General features: G+C 37.9%; 3 protein-coding genes across 7 annotated transcripts; 2 read left to right on the forward strand and 1 right to left on the reverse strand.

Annotated features, from left to right (window-relative positions):
- Positions 1-1,225: 1,225 nt before the first annotated feature.
- On the forward strand, positions 1,226-6,958 carry LOC119996458. Its single transcript, XM_038843100.1, has 3 exons — positions 1,226-1,600; positions 1,783-5,081; positions 5,697-6,958. Exons 2-3 carry the CDS (start codon positions 1,809-1,811, stop codon positions 6,669-6,671), a joined length of 4,248 nt encoding a protein of 1,415 aa, XP_038699028.1. The 5' UTR covers positions 1,226-1,600; positions 1,783-1,808; the 3' UTR covers positions 6,672-6,958.
- Positions 6,959-7,165: 207 nt separating this feature from the next.
- LOC119996459 (protein FAR1-RELATED SEQUENCE 3-like) lies at positions 7,166-10,855 on the reverse strand. Of its 3 annotated transcripts, XM_038843102.1 has the most exons (6): positions 10,599-10,853; positions 9,922-10,092; positions 9,115-9,345; positions 8,457-8,546; positions 8,016-8,135; positions 7,166-7,549 (listed from the first exon to the last, which is right to left on the reverse strand). In XM_038843102.1, exons 1-6 carry the CDS (start codon positions 10,773-10,775, stop codon positions 7,505-7,507), a joined length of 834 nt encoding a protein of 277 aa, XP_038699030.1. In that variant the 5' UTR covers positions 10,776-10,853; the 3' UTR covers positions 7,166-7,504. The 3 variants fall into 3 exon arrangements, with proteins under 3 accessions (XP_038699030.1, XP_038699031.1, XP_038699029.1); XM_038843103.1 differs by lacking the exon at positions 7,166-7,549 and having other exon boundaries at positions 7,789-8,135; positions 9,115-9,312; positions 10,599-10,855; XM_038843101.1 differs by lacking the exon at positions 7,166-7,549 and having other exon boundaries at positions 7,790-8,135; positions 10,599-10,854.
- Positions 10,856-11,342: 487 nt separating this feature from the next.
- LOC119997137 (regulation of nuclear pre-mRNA domain-containing protein 1B-like) lies at positions 11,343-22,089 on the forward strand. Of its 3 annotated transcripts, XM_038843967.1 has the most exons (9): positions 11,343-11,469; positions 12,218-12,322; positions 13,827-14,074; positions 15,009-15,164; positions 15,265-15,421; positions 16,251-16,390; positions 16,485-16,520; positions 20,708-21,044; positions 21,156-22,089. In XM_038843967.1, exons 2-9 carry the CDS (start codon positions 12,244-12,246, stop codon positions 21,587-21,589), a joined length of 1,587 nt encoding a protein of 528 aa, XP_038699895.1. In that variant the 5' UTR covers positions 11,343-11,469; positions 12,218-12,243; the 3' UTR covers positions 21,590-22,089. The 3 variants fall into 3 exon arrangements, with proteins under 3 accessions (XP_038699895.1, XP_038699893.1, XP_038699894.1); XM_038843965.1 differs by having other exon boundaries at positions 20,708-22,089; XM_038843966.1 differs by having other exon boundaries at positions 11,353-11,458; positions 20,708-22,089.
- The last annotated feature ends 238 nt before the right edge of the window (positions 22,090-22,327 follow it).

A 22,327-nucleotide genomic window follows, 5' to 3' on the forward strand; every position in this document is an offset into this window, starting at 1 on the left:
TTTCCTTGTACTTGATGGCATGTAACAATCAAAGATGTGATTCAAGAATTCTTAGGTCCTTCTTCTAATGATTTTAACATTCTACTATCATTTGTTATTTTTGTGATATATAGGATGATTTGACTTATACATTAAAAAGATACCTCTCTGATCGTAGGTAAAAGATTCATTCATAATTTTTCATACTTTTCTATTTGATAACTACGACCTATGAAGTTATCAACCTCCTTATTTCCTCACTTTTTGACTTAAGCATCGGAGTGTTTTTCCCGAGTAACAAACTTTGGAGAGACTTCTTAACTTACGTTTGTTCATCTCGCAACTAAGCAATTCTCGTTAACAACATTTAAAGAATCCTAGTTTGAACCGACTTGATACGTTTGAAAGCCGAACATGATTTACATGTCATCAAACCAGAATAGACCAAATCCATACCTAAATAATTAATGCAAAAGTGAATCTGAACTACCAAACCAAATTGATTAATTATGTCCAAAAGTAATAAACAAAATAATAGCAAACAACATGGGAAGGGTTTGTGCCTTTGTGGCCTTCACATCCTTCCAGCTGCCAACTTGGAAAGAAAAGAAACCAAGACCCTAACTTTATCCTAGATAACAATGATAATCCCACACATATTCCTGGACCACTGTCTAATGTTAAGTTGAAACTATATTAATTAGATGGTAATATGTTCAAAGCCATCATTGAAGCCACCTTCTATCTTTGTAATCAATTGAAATTACCATTTAGGACACAATTTTCCTAATGATCTCATCAATACCAAATCAAATATAAGTTGAATAAACATCATTATCATTTATCATCTAATCAAATGGAATCTTATATAAAATGGTTGAGAGGAATTCAACTATTCATAATGAATTTAAGAAGCCAATATAAACCACAATTTTTAAGGCATCAATGAAGGAAGATAATATTTTTAATTTTTGAAAAATGAATATGATAAGTGATTGAAAGTAATGTCTTTATTTTAATAAGGATATTCAAAAAATATATATTAGAGTAAAGAAAATACATTAAAATGAAAATTAATGTTTTTTTTCCCTATTTTTTATTTGACAAAAGAATTTTAAAAAGTTCTATATTATTTCTTAAAACAATGAGAATAAACTAAAATAGTAAATCAGAACAAAAATAATAAAAAAAAATAGGGGAAAAGAGCTTTCTTGCTCCATCCTCTGTTCCTCTCTCTATAGGGGAAAAAATAAACAGTAATTGAATACCCGACCCAGCACTCCATTGCGGTTACTGAGCTCAAAAAAGTTGATAAAGATAAAGAAAAGGGAAGAATCAGCAACAACAAGCCCCTTTTTTCTTTTGGGTTTCTTCATACCTTTATTGTCTGCCCTTTGATCTCGGTTTCTATCTGGTAACTTCTCTATCTCTATTTCTTCTCTCATCATGCTTTAACCGGAACCTTTAGTTTACTTCATCTCTGTGTTACAGGTAAATAGTTGATTATCATACGATTGAATTTGATTTCTCAGTCGATTGAATTCACGTTCTCCGATCGTTTGCTCTCATTGGAGAATCTTGCATTGAGGCGAAAACCCATAAATTTTTTTATTGCTTTCAGGTACGTATTGGGTTGATCATAATCTGACTGCTCTGTATTTCATTAGATCGAATTTTGAGGTGGGTTTCTGCTTATCCTATTATTCGTCAATTCCTTCTTTTTTTTGGGTTTTTTTTTTTTTTATTTGTTCTGCTGGATCTAATCTGGCTATCTTGGTTTATGTTGAATTTTTGTGGAAATAGGTTGAGATTTTTGAAGAGACAGGGAAATGGGCGCCGCTATGGAAATTGGGGTTCGGATGAGGAGGTTTCTTGCCATTTCAATCAGAAGAAGTTATAAATCAGTTTGCAATCACCCATTTCTCGTGGGTATGGTGTGTTTCTTGTTATTCCTGTACAGATCATTTCCATTTTTGTTTTCCCTTTTGGTCTCTGCCTCCCCCGTTTTAGTGTGCACTGCCGTTTTGCTTGGGACATTTTTGAGTTTTGGACAATCAAATATACCTGAAATTGAAGAAGAAGAAGAAGAGAAAGTTTCCCATGAGATTGCATCTCTAAAATCCGGAGTTGTAGGAGAGGACAGTGTTGTTATTAGAGATGAGAGTCTTGTTGTAGAGAGATTTAATGGGGAGAAAGGAGGTATAGTAGAGAAATCTGATGAAGAAATTAGTCCATTGGATGATGGACTTGATAAGGTCGAGGAAGAGGATGGTTCAGCTGGTTCAACACTCCTAATTAATGAGGGTTCCAGGGAAATTCAGTTAGAGAAGCCAGCAACTAAAGATGTGGAGGGGAAATTCAGTGATTTGCTGAAGAATAAGGGAACTCAACTTGAAGCACATATGGTTGAAAGCATGCTGACTGACAGTGAGGATCTTGAGCACCATTATTCTTTAATTGCAAACATGAAAGATGAGAATATTGATAATGAAGATGATGGATTTTTCGGAGAGTCTTCTGCTGCTCGCATGGAACATCAGTGGGATTCGTCATTGAAACAGGCAAAAGATCACAATGAAGAGGATGCCAACTACGACGATGAAGAGGATGATGAGTCTGGATCTGATGGAGCAGAGAGTTCTTCCCCAGATGCTTCCATGGCAGACATTATTCCATTGCTTGATGAGCTCCACCCACTCTTAGATGATGAAGCTCCACCTCATGCTCATTTATCTCATGATGGATCATATGCTGCTTCAGAGAAATCTCATAAAAGTGACGAAAGCGGTGAAGAGACAGAAGATATGGAAAATCAGGCAGAAGAAGAAGACGGTGAAGATGAAGAGGGAGAAGCAGCGCAGGAAGGTAAGGAGGATGGAAGTAAATCTGCAATCAAATGGACAGAGGATGACCAAAAGAACCTGATTGACTTGGGGACTTCAGAGCTTGAAAGGAATCAACGTTTGGAGAACCTCATTGCTAGGAGAAGAGCTCGTAAAAATTTGAGGGTGATGGCTGAGAAGAATCTCATAGACTTGGACAGTGAGGATATTCCTCTTAGTATTCCATCCATTGCAACAACAAGGCGCAACCCCTTTGATATCTCTTACGACCCCTATGACAATGTTCCTGGGTCTGCTCCGTCCATATTGTTGCCAAGACGAAACCCTTTTGATCTTCCTTATGACTCAGGCGAGGAAAAGCCTGATCTCAAGGAGGACAGTTTTCAACAAGAATTCACATCAATGCAACCAAGGGAACCGATTTTCAGAAGGCATGAAAGTTTTAGTGTGGGGCCATCAGTTTTAGGGGGTCCTAGACAAGAGAGGCAAGAATTCAAATGGAGACCTTATTTTGTACCAGAACGATTTGCGACAGATGAAGCGGGCTATCCTTCATTCCAACGGCAATTAAGTGATGTTAGTGAATCTAAGGCAAGTTCTGTTCCTGATACTGAATCAGTGTCTTCAGCCATGGAGGATGAGGGAAAGAAGAACAATGAACACTATTTTTCTCAAGAAACTGATGCAATCTCCAACATAGACCATGCTTCTGTCCAGGTTGAACATGGAAGCCAATCATCTGAAGTTGATTCTGTGGATATTGATCAAATTGAGGGAATAGATGTTCTCCATAATGTTGAGGAAATTACATTGGGAGATGTGGAAAGTCATCATGAGATATGGTCTAGCTTGTCTGAAGCAGAAAGGTTGCATACTCCTATAGGAGAATTGTTAAGTCACCATGAAGTTGATTTGAGCTTACCGGAAGTGGGAGAGCCAGCTATTTCAGTGGATGTTGACACTAGTGAAAGTCATTTGAAGACCGAACCATTTGAGGAGGAATGCACCAGAAGATTGGGCCTGTCATCGTTGTCAGAAGAAGATGAAAGAACATCTGATGTTAGAGAAGAAGGATCAACGGGTCACACTGGAGAATCTGGCATTTCAACACAACTTTCAATTGAGGAGCCGGAGTTCCAATTTATAAGTGGGGTGACGAATGAAAATCATCATAGGGAGCCTGTTTATGATTCAAGTCCACCAGCAGTCGAGAACTTCCACTCATTTTCCTCCATATCCTCTGATACGCAAGCAGAGATATCTGAAACAGGTTCACCTCTGGTTTTGGTTGAATCTGCTGAGGGCCACTCTAAATTGCATGTTGAGAGCACTCAGATGGATGCTGGTGGTCATGAAGAGGTGCTCATAACCTCCTCACAAGTGCATCTAATGGATGCAAATGAATCAAAATCATCAGAAGTTTCAGATGTTCATGAGCACGATGTTAGAAAGGATGAGTCATCAGGAGTCAATGCTAATCGTGATAATGGGGAGGAAACTATGGTGCCCGAATCTGGAGTTGACCATGTTATAGTTGATTCAGGGTCGTCTTCTGATGGGTCAGGAGATGAGTTTATGAATGCTAAGAAGGAGAACTATTCTTATGAACAGGATCAAGTGAATTCATCAAGTGTTCAGGAGGGAATTCTCATTGGAGTAAACCCAGATGTGGGTGAAAATTTGCATTCCACGACTTCTACTAATCATTTGACTTTGTCATTGATGCTTGAGCATGTTTCAGTGGATCGCAATGTACCATCTTCCGAGGCAGCATCTGCAGAAGAGCATGTGGTAGCGAATGAAGATGCCATCAATCGTGAGGGGGAACAAGTCCACTCATCATGTTCATCAGATAATGAAGTGATTCAAGAAGCCACGATACATAAGGATGAAAATGTTCAGCCTCATCTGGATAAATATCAATCACCAAGTTATGATTCTCAAACCCATGTTGAGGGCCATCAAGATGCGAAGCAGAAAGTGGATGTGTTGGCTTTGAGTTACATGGAAACTTCTGATAAGCTAAATTTGTCCGCTTCGGAGGAATCAGAGCATGTGGTGGCTGCAGTGCAAGAACATCTTCCCTCATCTGGTCTCAACGAAGATGCAGATGTGAAAATACTTCCATCAGACTTGAATTCTCTAAATATGCTTCCTGGGGAAAATCATGTAGGTGAATTGGAGAAACAGCCCTCGTGGTCAGATAAATCTGTGGTTGATCCATCGATTGATGTTCATGAGCACCTCCCAGTAGGCCAGGTAACTTCAAGCTCTTAAATCTTCTTTGTGATATGAAATTTTTCCCTCAATTCATGTGGTGGTTCTTCTAACTTCTAAGCATGTGAATGTGTGAATAATTTCTATATGATGACTACTGTTGTCGATGATGCTTGGTCGTTGTTAAATAATTTATTTTCTTGGCTACTTCTTGCAGTTTTGGCCATTAATAAAATAAAGTGTCCTTGTTGAATGAGCCATAGATAATGTATTGTCGTTTGTCCGAATGTTGAAACAATTGCTCATTCCTCTATCTGCTAGTTCAAGATTTTTCCCTTTTCCACGAATTCAGATACCAGAATAAAGCTCTATAGTGCAATGTGAACTTGAAGTGGAAAGGTTACAGATTCTATTGTATGGTTAGGAAAAATCGAGCAATTTACATAGCATGTGAGCCGCACAATGCTCAGATACTGAAACTATGACACTTTTTTATTTTGTCATTTGACTTCTTATTGTTTGCCATATCAGTAAAATAGCTGTTCTGGGTATCACTATTTGACTTTTGAGTTGTATTTTTCATTTCAACGTTCATAGAACCTCTGTTAAAATAGTCCAGATACTGAGGCTAATCATGTTTTCTCCCACATTATGTAGGAACAATATAAAGTCCTAGTAGACTCTCCAAGGGAAGTAGATTCCATTAATGATGGAAATGAACGGGAACTTCATCATCCCGAGGATGAAGTTTCAAAAAATTCCTCCTCTATGATCTCAAATTCCACCTTAGTCCCATATGAGAATTTCATTGACCAACCATCCGCTGGTGTAGTAGGTATGGAAGACAAGATCCTGGACAGCATTGTATATGAGGATGGTGGTCATGTCTCAGAAGACCATCATTATCCAATGGAAGAATATGGTTCTCCTATTGAGCAAAATATCACCGGGGAGGCAGATGAGTTGAGGGACATTGATGAAGGATTTTTGTCAGAATTGGACATAGTTGGGGACTTTAGAGTAAATGAAGTTGGTGAATCAGTCCATGGTGAGCAAATACCAGAACAAACTAGTACTGGCAGTCATGAAAATGTTTTGTTTCCCGAAGACTCAGACCCGAGAGATGCCAGCCAAGAGCTTCCGGTCCTTGAAGGTGGATCAATTGAGGGCGTTGACCTAGCTTTCACGCAACTGCATGAAGGAACAGATGTTAAAGAAGTCATTCTTCCCGGTATGGTTGAGGATCAGCTTGTTGTGGATGTTTTCGAACGTCATGGACAAAACAATTCAGGTTTGCCAGTTTATGAGGCTAGATCTGTGGAAGATATTGACGCTGCTATTAAGCAGGTCTCCGAAGGTGATATGGATGGATTGCCAAAATCGTCGGGTTCAAGGGATGGATCGGCAGAAGAAGGAAGCGAGCTGGGTCATACCCAGCAGATTGAATCAAGAAACATAGAATCTGATGTTCAAGAAACTAGTGTGCTTGTGTCTTCAGAAACAAAACATGAACTTGATGGAACTTCTGGGAACTCTAGTTTGAGTATACCAGATACAAGATATGAGAAGAAAGAATCTAAAAATGTGAGTTCTGATTCGAGCTCAAGCTCAAGCTCCAGTGATTCGGATTGAAGATGAATATGAAAGGAGTGCATTTCCCCTCTTGGTTTCTTTCATGGTGATTGGTTTTCCTTCTGGTTTATTGGCGTGGTTAGTGTTTTTAGTTTACTTCTTGATTTATTGATTGGTTTCTTCAAGAATGAGTTTTGGTTTGCTTTCTTGAAGTGTTATTATCTTTCCCTTTTTGTTCCACTACAACCTATAGGAGTACAGCAGCTTGAAGCTTAAATGTGAGATTTTTAGAATTCTTGAATATTGTAAATGACATGTTTTGCTTTTATGATTGATTTTTTTTTTGGGTACTATTCTATTTTAAATGACACAAAAAAGGCCTTTTCGGGTGTAAATAAACGCAATCAGTGAGACTTCTGGGAAAAACAGAAGTGAGAAGTTAGGGCTGTTGGAAGATATTGGAAAACAAAGAAGAGTGGAGTTACTCTTCTGAGCACAGCAGCCGATCATATACATTTCCTTTTCTCTGCTTGAATCTTGATCCAGGCTGACTCTAAAGGCTAATTGGGTAATGCTTATAAATTGTAAACTTAATAGTCACATAATGGCCGACTGATAGAGAAGAGTTCCATTAAAGTGATAGAAATAATTGCTCAATTGCAGTATGTAGCTGTGAGTCTTAGCTCGGAGGATGCCGATGCACACAGAAAGGTAATAATAATATATGTCAATATTCACAGTTTATAAACAACGAACCATAAAAAAATGCTTTAGGTTTGGCGAGGGTAGCTGGATTCTCCCCTTGGGGGTTTACAGCACAGGGCTCGGCCCTAAGGATTGTGTCTTGTGGTGGTTCCCCCAGTGGTTAAAAAAAAAAAAAACCATAAAAAATGCTACTGCCTTTGCTTCTTTTGCACTGGTCCTGTAGAAGTTCCAACCTGACAAAAGAGAGATTTAAAAAAAATGAAATAAGAGTGAAAAGATAAAGAAAATCTCCCCTCAAGAAACCATACATCGGTATCAACCCTATCAAATGCAGGTAGCAATCCAGCCTCCCCGAAAAAAGAGAAAAAAATTAATACCGTTGAAACACAATCACAGGCTGTGATATTCGATAGGCTTCTATTATTGTGGGAGGAAAAAAGAGAGGAGGAAAAAAGAGAGGAGGTAGTTTAAACAAGTACTTGCTGAATTACGGGTGCCAATTGCACGCCTAGCAGCAGGTAACTAGTTTTGAATTCTTTCATGTGGATTCTGTCCTCCACAGGAAGAGTGAAAGTTTCCAGTTTAAGCTTTCTTGTTGATGCGCAAGATTAGCTTAAAAGGGCAGTAAGGTTCCCAAAATAGTCTTCAATTCTCTAATCTTTTCACTGCTAAAATACCAAGAGAGAAAAGCATGCATACCATGCTTGATAGTTGCTCACTGATGTAGGTCAATGATCTTATCATAGCTTCAAGTGTGTCTCTAGAAAGCTTAAATTTCACCTCCGTTTCTCCTAAAGAAGACTTAGCGTAGTCTTGCAGCTGTAAATGAGAACAAGAAAAAAAAAACGTGTGAGTGGTGTTCTAGGTATGTGGCAAGCAATAAAAAGAAGAGGAGAAATCTTGCCATTCTAAACCATTAGCAACGTTAAAGATTAAAAATATTCACTAAATATGTCAAAGTTTGCCACTCTATTCACTTCAAGAATGAAAGTTATCTTAGTGCCATTAAGAATGTCATGGAAAAGAGTTATTACTTCAGGAAACAAACACATGCGAGTTGATTTTTAGAAAGCATGTTCCCCATTCAAAATTTTCTCAAACCAATTAACATAATAAGACAAAAGTTGTAAACTCTCATACCTTGAGAGTGACGACAGCTACCCTATTGGATGGTGATGAGTTGCGATTTTCCATGGTCCACGTCATTGACTTGAGGCGGGGTATTATAGCCTGCATATTAAGAAAATCCAGGCATCAGGACAATTTTCAAACCATTTAAAAGGTCTTAACTTTTTAATCGTGCCTGTATGTGCAACAGCGGACCTTCAAACATGAATTATTCCAGATTTTTAGCAACATAAGAGCAATAATATCTAAGTTCAGAGTGGAGAAAAAGTAGCAGAGCAAGTCATATTGAATTACCAGAATCACCACTTCTTTAACTCCTATTTAAATTCCTCCAAAGCCAACTCTTTTTTAATTGCTGATTGATATGAAAATATGGTTGACCTTACATTTTCATTACTAATAGAATATCAGTGACGAAACTTGCAGCAAGTTCTTATCTACTCAAGAGTGTTGATGGAGCCTTTATTTTGGGACATTAGCAGTGTCTTGGGGGTAACTAGGATCAAATGACATCAACAGGACACCAGAAATTATCTCTTGTAGGAAAAAGTGAGGATTCCCAGAAGTAACATAGATGACTTGTAGACGCATGAGTCAAGAAATAAAAGACCCTGCAAATTGATTCTTCAGGAGATGATCAAAGAATGAAAACATATCAACACCTTCCTACCAGGTCATCGAAAGAACCAATGTCAGCTGGTAGAGGTATGGCAGCAAACTGTGATGCCGTCGAATCTGTTATTGGTGTTGGAATCCCACGAACATAATGAATAAACCGGGAAGTGGGATCATCTTGATGAGGCCACAGTGATGTTGGAATATCAGATGATGGGAGAGATGTGAATGACGGTGGCACACTTGTCTTGACCTGATACGATAAATTAGTCCTTGGCAATGGTTGCTGGATATGATGAGCACGAACAAACCATGGTGAAACTCCAATACCATATAGAGATATTTAAAATAGAAACTAAATAATGTACAACAGAGAATCAGCTAGTGTTTCACCAAGTATCCATTCTTTACAGAACTATTGAAGTGGGGTATCATTATCTTACCAAATTATTCATAAACAAAAGGAGCATTGCACCTAGCAGTCAGTAAACTGTAACTTGTAAAATTAATTTCAATTCTTCAACTGAACTTCATTAAACATCATGTAAAAACTACCGCCTGACAAAAGGCCTTGCAAATCTTCAGAATTGTTCTCTAGAGAGTTTCCTTTTACCCTGTCACAACTTCAACTTTCGATATGCTTATTATTGGTATCTCCTTGCAAATGCATATGACCTTCAAACATGAGATATATAGCCATATTCAATTGAGCTACAAGCTCATGTCCAAGACTCAATAATTACAGACTACCAAGAAAATAGCACAAGGTGTGCAACACACAGTCATGACTCAATAATTACAGATTACCACGAAAATAGCACAAGGTCACAAGGTGCAACATACAGTCATGGCGAAGATTTACCTGTTCTCTTGATATCTCCTCCTTCCACAGATTCTGATATTTCTGAAGCAAAAGTACAAGTGTGCTTTGCAGATCAAGCGAGAGATCAGCTGGGAACAGCTTCAGAATATCATCTGCTGTAAAATTCTCATGTACACATTTTCTGATAAGCGAACGAAGGCACGCCAAAACCTAGAGTCAGATTTTTATAAATTTTTCAAAAGTCGTTTCATCTTAAACTAGGCAAATGTATCCAAATTTTAGTTAAATACAAAAGTGACATGATAGTCAACTAATTATTTGTCGGAAGTATGAGGTACCAAATGTCCAAATGGTAATGCTGAAAAATGTATCAATTAGTACAAGCAATAACATTTGTACAAAGCATCAGGAGTGCCAGTTCTTTGCTGACCAAAAACCCCCCCACACACCAGAAAATTATACAGAAACTGCACTTTAATCTTCGAAACAATGACCAAACAATGTTGAACCGAAGAACCAAAAAATGTGAAAATACTTTTACTTTCTCAATTTTCATTAGCCGTCCATTCTCCAGGTTACAGCTACCAAACAGAGCTGAGTGCACTTATCATTCCGGTTTTACTATAAGGTAATTTATCCTTGTTTATCAGAAAACAACCGAGAAACCTAAAATGAAAAAACGATAACCGAGAGAGAGAGAGAGAGGAGATGATTACAGGATCGACTTCGCCAAAAGAGGGAAGATTGAGGAGAGATTGAACGTGAGACTTCTCCGGTGACCGTAGACCAGTTCTCCGCGTCTTCCATAGCGTTGTGAGTATGTTGTCTAGCAATTCCTCGGAGTTTATCATCGATAGCTTGTGCAGTTGCAGGTAAAGTGTCTCCTCCTCCATTTTCTTTTCTTTTGCCTCTCTCGCTCTCTTTCTCGTTCGTGCTTCGGCGGTGCGGTTCGGCCTTCGAGCGTCTCTGAGACATAGCAAGAGACCATACTTGAACTGGGCCTCTCCATACTATCCACCCCAAGATCCAATTCATATTGGGCCGCTAAACAGAAAGGGCTCTAGATATGGCATGGGCCGTGGTATCATGACTTGTTTCATAGAGAGACCTCTATTGAAGGAAACAATTGGTATGTTGACTGCCCAAGAAGGTCAAAATCTACCCGATTTATTAAATTGAAACAAATTTGAATTTTAGGGTCACTAAATTGAAACATTTGAACATTTGTTTTCACTAAATTAGAAAATGGTCAATCTTCAGTGACGGATAGTATACTTAACCCCCTAAAAACACATTAAAAAAAACTTCCAAGTAAGCATAGCTTTTTGGGCTTAATATGTATCTTCTGGGCCTAATTTTAAACTTAAAAGTTGTTAGGCCTCAAAAACGAGAGCGGTTTTGGGCTTTAGAAGATATAAGTGGACTGGGTCATATGGCCCATTTAACTAAAAAAAGAGAGAAACAGATCAGATCGATTTCTGCAGCCTCAGACGTCCCCTGACGAAATCAGACTGCTGACTGCACGACAGAGAAAGAAACCCTACATCGCGCGAGAAGGAAGGAGGAGGAAGAAGAAGTAAAAATCAAGTATTTAATTTCCTCCAATATTTCACTGTGAAAATTCTAGTTATTTCCTCCATTTTTCCTCTTTATCGCTATAATACTCTCTTTCGCAAGGCTCTCTTTTCGTTGAATTTTCTTTGACCTTTTGTCTTCTCTTTGTTGATTCTGCTCTGGCTGCAACTACTACGACGTACGTATATGTGTTTCTTTGTATATTGCTTTCTCCTTTCATTGATTGTTCTGTGTGTGTCTTTTTTCTCCTGTCTCTTTGATCAACTTCCATCACATGCAATTTATGTACTGTTACCAGTAATACATGCTTATATACTGTTATTAAAAGCATAGTTATTTACTTGTATGTCAGTTTAGTAGCTATTTTTAATATCTATGCTTGTACAAATTGAATTCGATTTAAGACTTTTGGGAAATTAAGAATTTTAGGAACACAAGGAGATCACAATTAGCACTTGGAATTCACTAGAATCAATAATTTTGGCATAGCTGCTGTGAAAGTGTCGTTTATCTATGGCAAATACAACAAACCCCATCAGACATTACTAAGCATGTTTACTGTTCAGTGGTGCACAATTCTGGTGCCCCATTTCTTGTTAGTGTCATGTTTTGTAACTTGTAAAATATATGGGCAACCATTATTTGTTGGTGAGTTCAGTTTATTTCTTGTTCTTGTTCTTCTTCCTTTTGTTTTTGTTGTTTCTTTTTCTTCTTTTTTTACTCATTTGAAAGTTTCTTCTAAATATGGTAATTGGCACAGGATATGTGAGAAGTTGTCAAAGCAGGATGAACAACGACGCGTTTGACGGGCAGATACTATCTGAGAAGTTGTCAAAACTCAACAACTCGCAACAAAGCATTGAATGTATGTTCCGACTTCCTGAGATTTATATTTCCTGCTCATTTTTGGTGATAACTATGATTTTGGATGTTTCCTTGGTTCCTATGGATGGCATAAGTACTGTTATGGTGTAACGTTGGGAATGTTTTTTTTGTTGTTCGAAATATTTCATTATTTCTTTGGTTTTTTGGGCCTCTGTTGCAATGCATGATACTCTTAAAAATTAGCTTATTACTACCTTGATTATTTTTTGTGTGGCATTGTTGAAGTTAATATCTAAATAAACAGTAAACTGTTTTGTGTAGATCTTGTTTAATTATGTTTTTTCTTTTTTGGATAAAATTACCAGGATATTTTCACTTGTAAAACTAGTTACTTAAGTTATCAGAATAATTGGAAATTGTAATTAAATTGTGTAATATAAGTTCGCCCTCATTGGAGCCATGATTTGCGATACCAATGTGTAGAATATATGAAAAGAATCTATGTTTCCGACTTGTGCCAGTATAATATATCTCCAATTAATAAAGATTCATTACGGTCACGTGTATTGACTTTTTCAACCAATTTCCTTAAATTTTATATTTTGGGGACTTGGGTGATAGCCTGGTGGTGAATCTCTCTGGGGCCACCGTATGGACTTGGAAGGCCTGAGTTTGATTCTCGCTGGGGGCAATACCCTCATGCAAGGTTGTATGTGTATCAAATCTTTGTTCCATTGCAACTTGAGTAGCATTACCATTTTAAAGAATATTTGCATGCTTCTTTTCTTTTGTGCTAATTCTTTTTAATTTCTGTTATTATTACACATGTACACATGTGGTAATGATATCACGAGCTCATGGAGATGCCTTAGATCTAGTTGACATCAATGTGTTTCCTTTTTCTTTTTACTTTCTGGAACAAACTATAATAGTAATATAAGGTGAAAACAGTAGAAAGAGGTTTAGATTGCGAAGGCAAAAATTTTAAGAGGATACTTACTTCATAAAATCTGAATGACAAATTCTTGTTCTATTACAATGATAAAGGTTGAAAACATTTTTCACGTTGCTTGGGAATTATCCTCTTTTTCCAATTTGATAAGAGGTTACAAAAAGTAACAATGTCGTGACACTAAAAGAGAGAGATTCTGTCTTGATTAATTTTTTTCCTCTTTCAAGTAACACTTTTGAATCTTTTGTGCAACAAGGCTATACGATGGACTTGTGAAAAACAAGGTTATATGACACTACTTTGCTGTTTGTTCACTCAATGCGGTGAGCACCTGCAGTTTTTGTTTTGGCCAAAAAGTAGGCCCATTTAGTGCCTGTGAAACAATTGGGCACAAATTTCTCATCGACGACTGAATATATTCTAAAGTTAAAGATACTTGTCTTACAATTGTTCTTGCAGATGCTCCTTTTCTTGTTAAAACTCAATTGTAAATTTTGTATGTATGAACACTTTCAATTGCATCATTAATGTCTTGAGTTTATGTTTTGCTCTTGGATGCTTGAATTAATACACTTTTGTAAAATTGCTTCAGCTCTGTCGCGTTGGTGTATGTCCCATCGGAAGAAAGCTAGACAGATTGTTGAAACATGGGGTAAACTGTTCAGATCTTCACAAAGAGAGCAGCGTGTTTCTTTTCTATATTTGGCAAACGATATTTTGCAAAATAGTCGGCGGAAGGGGAGTGAGTTTGTGAATGAATTCTGGAAGGTTCTTCCTGCAGCTCTGGGACTTGTTTATGAAAATGGCGATGAACATGGAAAGAAAGCAGTAACAAGACTTGTAAGTTTCTCATTCTTTTATCGATTGTCTTCTACCTTGCATTTGAGTTACGTGCCTCATGACATACGTATTGACATATCCCAAGCTACCATGCCGCTAAATGAGCAGCTTGAATTTGAGCATAACTTCCTTTCCTCTCTTCGACATTCAAGTTCCTTCCAACACGGATTTCTTCCATTTCCCTTGACTCTTCATACTGTTTTGAAACCTTGTCACACCGTAATCCATACAAAAACCACGAGTTACCCTGTAATCTAAATTTACATCAATCCCTAATTTTCTAACCCCTCAATTCACCAAAAACACTTCTAGTTCGGATTTTTCAAATTCGTTCTACATCATACCATGCAATTACGTCCTACTTCTTGTAATATCTGATGAAGATGAATCTCACATGGTTGTGAATGAAGTCCGTACCATTTTGAATCTCTGGCTAATAGAACAAAGGCGGCCTCTCTAACTTTGTTTCTTTATTGAGCTAAATGCAATCGAGTTTTGATGGTTTGATGCAAGGATCTGGGAGTCGTTGAAAGATATACTTTTGGGATAAATCTGTGTATTGAGATTTGAGGACCTTGCATGATTTTGAACTTCAGAAACTTTAATATGTTTCCTCACTTCCTGGCACCTTTTGGTGCCCTGTCACTAATAATATTGCTCTTTCCCTTTCAATAATAATGATGATGATGGAGAACCCTGCATTGTTTTATGTTGGTGATCTAGTTGTGCCTTGTGTAAGTTGCTGTGTCTGATACTCCCATCTCTGTACTTCTGCCTAATCCCCTAGAGCTTTGTTGAAATTTGATGACATACTGCAATTGAGTTTTGCTTCTTTTAGAAAGTATTTTTACTTCTGACATTGTCCTATATTTTGAAGATCGCTAGTGTTTTTGGGTCCATTATTTATATTTTCCATCGGTGGCACTGTTTTCAGGTTGACATCTGGGAGGAAAGAAAAGTGTTTGGTTCTCGGGGTCAGAGTCTTAAAGATGAAATGCTGAGTAAGAATCCTCCTTCTACGTTGCAGAGCAATGGAAAGAGCTCTAATCCTATCAAAATTGTCAAACGAGATGCTTATTCAGTTAGAATTGTAAGCATTTAGTTTCTTATGTGATAGTATCTGTCACTTTTGTTTCAATTTACTGGTTTTGATTGTTGTTTTTGTCTTTTCTTCCTCTTCTCAACTTCAGAAATTGACTGTTGGTGGTCTGCCAGAAAAAATACTGACTGCTTTTCAATCTGTTCTTGATGAAAATGTCAATGAAGAATCTGCTTTAAGCAAGTGTTGTACTGCTGTATCTCATGTGGGAAAAATTGTTGAAGACATTGAAAATGCTTCTAGTCAAGGTACAGGTGTATTGTTGGTTTCATCTTTTCTGGTGTATTAAAAGCCATCGCACTACTTATCGCATAATTAGGTGGTTTAGAGAGTCTTGAGTTCTAACCTTTTGGTTTAACTTTTGGGTGCTATGTTATTTATCATCTTTTTGGTGCTTTCAATGTTGTTACAGCATAAGTTAGCTAATTTACTCGGTAAAAACTTAAGAAAATTGAATATCTTTCAATAGCTGCAGTCTTTTGGTAATACTGAATCAATATGACATTGAAGAAATGGCTTGATTCCATAAAGAACTTACAACCGAGTTCCACTCTGCGTTTACACGCACTCACGGCATATGCACGCTTCTGTGGTTTTTTCATTTTTTCCCCTTTATGCCAATGTAACAGGCGAACATGTGGCTCAGTGGTAGAGTTGCGGAGGTGCAACTTAGAGGTTAGTGGTTCAATTTATGGAAACAACCTCTCCACATAGTATATGGGAGTAAGGTCTGCGTACATCTTACCTATTTCCGACCACGTCCACTGCGAGTCTTGTGTATGGGTGTTGTTTGCTTTTTTATGCCAATGCCACATGCAATGTAAAAGAGCCTCCATATCATATGGTTTAAAATTGGTAGGAATCGCAAGATGCGAAGTCTATTCTATTACTTTATCTTTTCCCTCATAAAGTTACTTCATCTTATATTTCCCATTCTTTAGTTCAAAGGAGAGGTTGTTTGTGAATTTCGACGAACTTGAGAGTTTCTTCTGCATTATAATCCATCTCAGCTTTCTTGTAGAAACATATACTGGATGTTGGTATTTTATTACCTGCTTTTCTATCCTGCGATGTTAGGGAATCAACTTAGTTCTACATTGGTGGATGATCTACAAGAGCAAGAAAATGTCCTTTGCCAATGTGTTGAGCAACTTGAAAATGCTGAAGCAGCAAGGGCTGAGTTGGTTTCTCAGCTTAGAGAAGCACTTCAAGAACAGGTACATGTCTTTAGAATTACTTTGACTTTTTGCTTCTGCAATTTCCTTTTGAAATTTCTGGCAAGTTTATCTCAATCATCTTGAACACTGTCAGGAATCAAAGCTGGAGGTTATTCGCTCTCCGTTGCAGGTAAGAATTACTATCCTTTCTCTGTAGCCAGCTTGAAAAGTTGTTGTTGCTTGGGGAGCATAATAGGATGCTATGCTTTATCTATTGAAGTGTTCAATTATGCCAAATCATGACAGCAATTACTGGGAATACATGTAAGGTGTTTATGAGTTGGTTTCAACTAGGAATTTATGACATGGTTAAAAAAATGGGCAACATCCCTTGATTTAAATGCTAAGGATATGGTGAGGCCCCCAGCAGAGATGTCCCTACCCCTAGCAGGGGTTTTAATCCCCCCTCCCCCATACTTGCCCATAAAAAAATGTTAAGTGGATAATAGTTGGTTATTCTTTCAACTCTGTTTGGTTGTACTACCGAAGGGTACCACATAAGAAAGGATAAAAGAACCACTAGTGTCAGCCAAATTCATTGGGGAACCTATGTCATGCCAGTTCACTTCCTATCATTTACATTCACATCATAAAGGTAAATGAACAAACAACATCATCACCACCACGCATTACCACCACAGACTTTGCGTTTGGCTATAAGAACCCTGAAGAGAAATCAATCAGTGGATTCTCTCTTTTGCCATTCATTCCAATGTAGAGCTGCTTCCCACTCATCCTATAGAGCCCATATCCTTATTACTTCCTTCCATGTCTTCTTTGGTCTTCCTCTTCTCTTTGATACTATTTCCTGCTTGAACCTTTTTCAATTCTTCTCACTACTGCCTACCATCTTTACATTGTACTTGTCCCTGCCCACACCATGTTAAACAATTTTCTTATATCTTATATTCAATTGGCACTACTCCTACCATAGATCTAATAGTCTTGTTTTTTATACTATAATTCCTTGAGTTACTGCACATCCAAAACAATATTCTCAAGATAAACACGGGTGCCCTTGCATGAGAGCTGTGCTTTTTGGTGTTGATGGGCTTTCATTGGTGAGATAGAAGGCTCTGCCTCTCTCTTTTTCCATTTTACGTTTAATTCCAGTCAACATTCTCCCATTTTGGGCCAGCATTTCACTTTTTTCTCTACCCATACCAAAAGCTAAGGTCATCATTTCCAATCAGTAGAACTTTCTCATTATGCTAACATGTCCATTGGATGGTTCTGATAAGTATGACTAATACTGCAATTTTTCTCCTTTAAAGATCATATTCCCTATGGTAGTAAATTTGAGTATGATTATTCAGAAGAAGTCAGAACAATCAAGACCAAGGCACTACTATTGTTACATTCTGATACAAGGTTGATATACTGAACCCCACCCTCTTAAGGGGAGACAAAAGAGAAGGGGTGTTCTTACTATTGTTGTTGGCTTGTTGCTATTATTATATTCATAACATTTTTTTTGGAGAAATAATGTTGCTTTTTAATATTAGTTGTTACTAGTTATATTCATAACTTAAATATTCCATCTTCGTATAAAATTATTGAGTATTTCTTAAAAATTTGATGAACGCATAATATTGATATTTCTATTGGAATTTCCATTAATGTAATTTGTCACACTAAACAGTTTCTATGGCATGTAAATGTATTTTAAAAGAAGTCACGTAGTGTACAATACTTTTTACATGCAAAATAGCTATGTAGCATTAGCTACAGGTCTGTAATGCTATTTTGGTTGTTTGCACCTCTGATGCCTTAGCTGCAATAAAGTGTCAATACCACTGTATCAAGGTTTGTACCTATGGTATGAACATTTAAAATGGATATGAGAATTATCATCGAAGCCTTATTTGTTGAAATATGGGTTGGCTACATGAACTCTTTTTTTTTTTTCTTTTGATTAGTGGCTACATGAATTCATAAGGGAAATTAGTTGCAAAATATGTAGTGCCTTCTTTTCTGCCACTTGTTCCAATCAAAAGGTTTGCTCTCCACTATCCCATAGAGTTGGTGTCCTTTTCTTTTCATTTCCATTATGTCCCTTTTTGTCTCTCCATCTCTTTTGAATGTCTTGATGCAATCCTAGATGTAGAAATTGAGATAAATGAAAAGAAGTGGCAAACTCAATGGAATTAAACAAGAACTTCATAGAATACAACTACCATAATCCGAACAGAACAAACTGTCTGGTTATTGGCCAAGTAACAAACTAGACTTACATCGGGTGAAAAACAGCAACACTCAAACAAGCCACTAGAAAGGACGCTGAGCGAGCAAGGGGATATATAAGAAATGCTAGAGAAAGGAGAAAGCTGTGAGAGGAAAACAGAACCAGATAGAAACACAACGAACTAGCAAGGAGCAGCAGTAGGTGAAAAGGTATGGAAAGAAGAATTAGGAACCAACTGTGAGGTGGTAAAGTAGGAAGATTGTGACCAAGAGAGACATCAACATAACAATTAGCAATAGGTGGTGAAAAGATAAGAAATAAGTTAGGGGAAGAAAGAAATAGTGAAGAGGACTAGAGAAGGGCAAGAGAGAGAGGTGAGGAAGGCTGCAGCACAGAAGGCAGTGGCAGGAGAAGATTTCAGGAAAAACTCACCAATTTTCTAAACTCCCAAAAATAATATTTTGAAGCAGTTTTTATATGTGGGGAGATGTCTAACCCTAGCTCTCCATGGCAGGTGTCACGATCTAAGTGGCTAAACTAAACTTACTTGAAAACAAGACACTTGTCCCTATACAAGATGCAGACAACCCCCACACCATAGGTAAAATATAAATCAAATATCTTGGTCAACAAAGTAAAATACACACAAAATAAAACAAAGACAACAAGTGAAGCCCATCTAAGCTACATTATAGCTTCTTACTTACATTATCTCAACATCTTGCACCACCGTACCAGTCATCGATTGAAAGTGCTCATGTTATATTCTATGCTTGTGTCATCACTCATTTAATCAAATTGTGTCGTTTGCTATCCCATCCTTGAATTGTTGTGAATCTAATGTACTTCTCTTGTTTCCGCTATGGTGCTACATTCGTTTTCTTGAGCATGTTATCTCGCAACAGTCCAACGTTCAGTAGCTTTCTTCAGTATGAAGCAAGGCCTACAACATATTGGATATGTTTAGGGGTGTAGAATTCTACCCTTTAACTTCACGGGTGTCCTTCACTTCCATAAAACCTTGGGGTTTTTTTTTTTTTTTTTTTCATTTCAACTACCCAGCCTAAACTTATTGCCATTATTGGATATGTTGTCCACGATCGGTTTGTTATTCTGATTGACCCAAGATATATATAAAAATAATCTTTTCAAACTTCTTTCCTCTTTATTTTAGCCAGTTCATTATTTTTTTGTTATGCCTATACTGAACTTACCCTTCATGTTATTTGGTTATAGTTATTTTATATCCATTAGTTTAGTGTCTTTCCCCAGATTTCAAACTTCAACCTAATTCATTATTGGTCTCATGACATTAGTACGCATATCTGACATCCAAAACCTAACACTGCTAAGCTAACTATCCATGCAACGACTGAGAGAAGTGCGCTCTTAACAACTATGCGCTAGCCAACAAGTAGCTAAAGGCAGAAATGGCAAGATCTTGCTGCTTGGTTTGTTCTTGCCCACCAAGGACTATGTTGAATATGCTTTGGAAGCTCATCCATCCCTATAGGAGACAAAAAGGGTCTAATAGCCAATTCTTGATGTAGACTTATTGTGATGGAAAATTGCCTTTACCCATACCCCAGAGCAGAGATATTAGCAGTAGAATGGAGCCAATCTTGTGCTGTGTTGATTATTTTATGTGTTCGGTTTCAAGGAATACTTGAAACAAACGAACACTTGTCAAAGACTGGCTTTCTGGTCGGGAGTTTTTCGCTCAAAATTCCGCTAGTGTCGGGTCTTGAGCTTTCCATACTTGCCGAATGTGTTAAGCTTAGTTGTTCATGTGCTTGTGAGACCATTCTGATCCTTGATAAAAGGCTTTTAAGATTATCTGATCCCTGATAAAAGGCTATGTAGTTGCTTTGAGTAAAATGATGTATGCTTATAAAGATTTGTTGTGATATATTTTGACCCTTGACAGAAAACTATGTACCTTTTTGCCCCTTTTGTAGCTATATTTCTAATATATGCTTCTAATGGTTTGCAATATGCTAAATCTTGTGGGGGGTTCATGTTCTTTAACTGTGTTATTTATTTGCCCATGCTGCATTAGTTTTTTACTTCTCATTTTATCTGAGACAGAAATTACTTTGCTAGGCAGACAATGACTGATTATGACTATGCAGGTTGCCCGAGGTCAGTTTGAGCAAGCAAGCAGTATCAGAAAAAGGGTGATGTCATCACTTCCTACTGGGCCCTCAACCACTAACACCATTCCTCCAACAGAAGCTATGAAAATCGTGGAACAAATTGTGCCTTCCGTTCAGCCATTCAGCACCCCACCCCAACCTTTTCTTACGCAGCCTGTTGTTTCTTATGCACCTCTGAGAGCAACAGATGAAGAGAGCAAGAAAGCAGCAGCAGCAGCTGTTGCAGCGAAGCTTGCTGCCTCGACATCTTCTGCACAGATGCTGACCTCTGTTCTTTCATCCCTTGTTGCTGAAGAAGCTGCTTCCATGAATGGTAGCCTAAAATCTTCTGGATTTACATCAGGCTTATCCATTTTCTCTCCAGAAAAACGGCAAAAACTAGAAAAACCAATGGCTGTTTCTGATGGTAGCAACTCTGATGCAGGTGGCTTGCCTTATTTTACCCCTCTACAGCCGCAACCTGGGACTAATGTTGCGCCAACTACAAGTGTGCAATCCGTCTCCCAGCCCAGTCAGGTGCATACTTCATATGCTGCACCTTTACCTTTACCACCTCCCCCACCTTTATCTCCAGCAAATCCATCGACAAATCAATTTGTCCAGTCTGCTGGTACGATGGTTGGGGTAATGCCTTATGGATACGGGGCTAATGTATTGCCACCTCCACCCCCATTACCTCCACATATCACAATGGGTTTAGCAAGGCCTGCTCCACAGCCTCCACAGCAGTTGCAGCCTCAGCCCCAGCAATCCCAGGAACAGCAGTCTCCAGCAAATGGGGGATATTATCGACCCCCGGGTATTGGATTCTATGGGCAAAGCCATCAACCTACAACACCAGCAGTACCTCGGCAGTGAGTTGCTCTGTTAAGAGACCATGAACAATGATTTGGGAAGTTATGGGCAAAGCCCCCGTTTGTAACATAGCCAGTTCCTGCACTAAAACCCATTCAAAAATCTTAGGCTGGGGGGTTACTTTGTTAAAATGTGATATTATGTAAAGTAATAGATATCAAGTAGGTCTCTCCTTTAGACTCCATTTGAAGTCTGTTCATTGCAGCACAAGTTATGGGAGGTTCTCACTTGTGAAGAATTTTATCTGATAGTTATATATCTAATCGTATGGATGCTTGTTACTGCTGTGAACAACAGCGAGGCTCACAATGACGGTTACTGACCTTTGGCTCTGCGTGTAGGTTGTTTTTAGGCGGGGGGGCCTTTGTAATTGGATTCTTACTTGGCAAACTCTAGGATGCTGCTTATTATGTTTTCCTTGATCATGCATTTGTGGGTAGGTTTTAACGTTGGAGAAACAATCTTTCGAACTTGATTGCTAGAAAATGGTGCAGGAAGAGTCATGTGAGCACTTGTTACAATCTAATGTGGGACAATGCTGTTTTCTTTTTCTTGGGAGTTTCCATTTGTGTAACAAGTGCAGTAGATTGTAGTTAATATTGGGAGAACGAATATGGGCATTATTAACCTATTTTTATTCACACTTCATGTTGTTCAATTTAATTTAGTCCTTGTAGTTTCCTTTTATGCTTATCTGCTTATACTCCGATTCTTTTTCTTTTCTTTTTTTAGTACAACCCT

Source organism: Tripterygium wilfordii, chromosome 4 (genome assembly GCF_013401445.1).
Source record: "Tripterygium wilfordii isolate XIE 37 chromosome 4, ASM1340144v1, whole genome shotgun sequence".
Classification (NCBI taxonomy): domain Eukaryota; kingdom Viridiplantae; phylum Streptophyta; class Magnoliopsida; order Celastrales; family Celastraceae; genus Tripterygium; species Tripterygium wilfordii.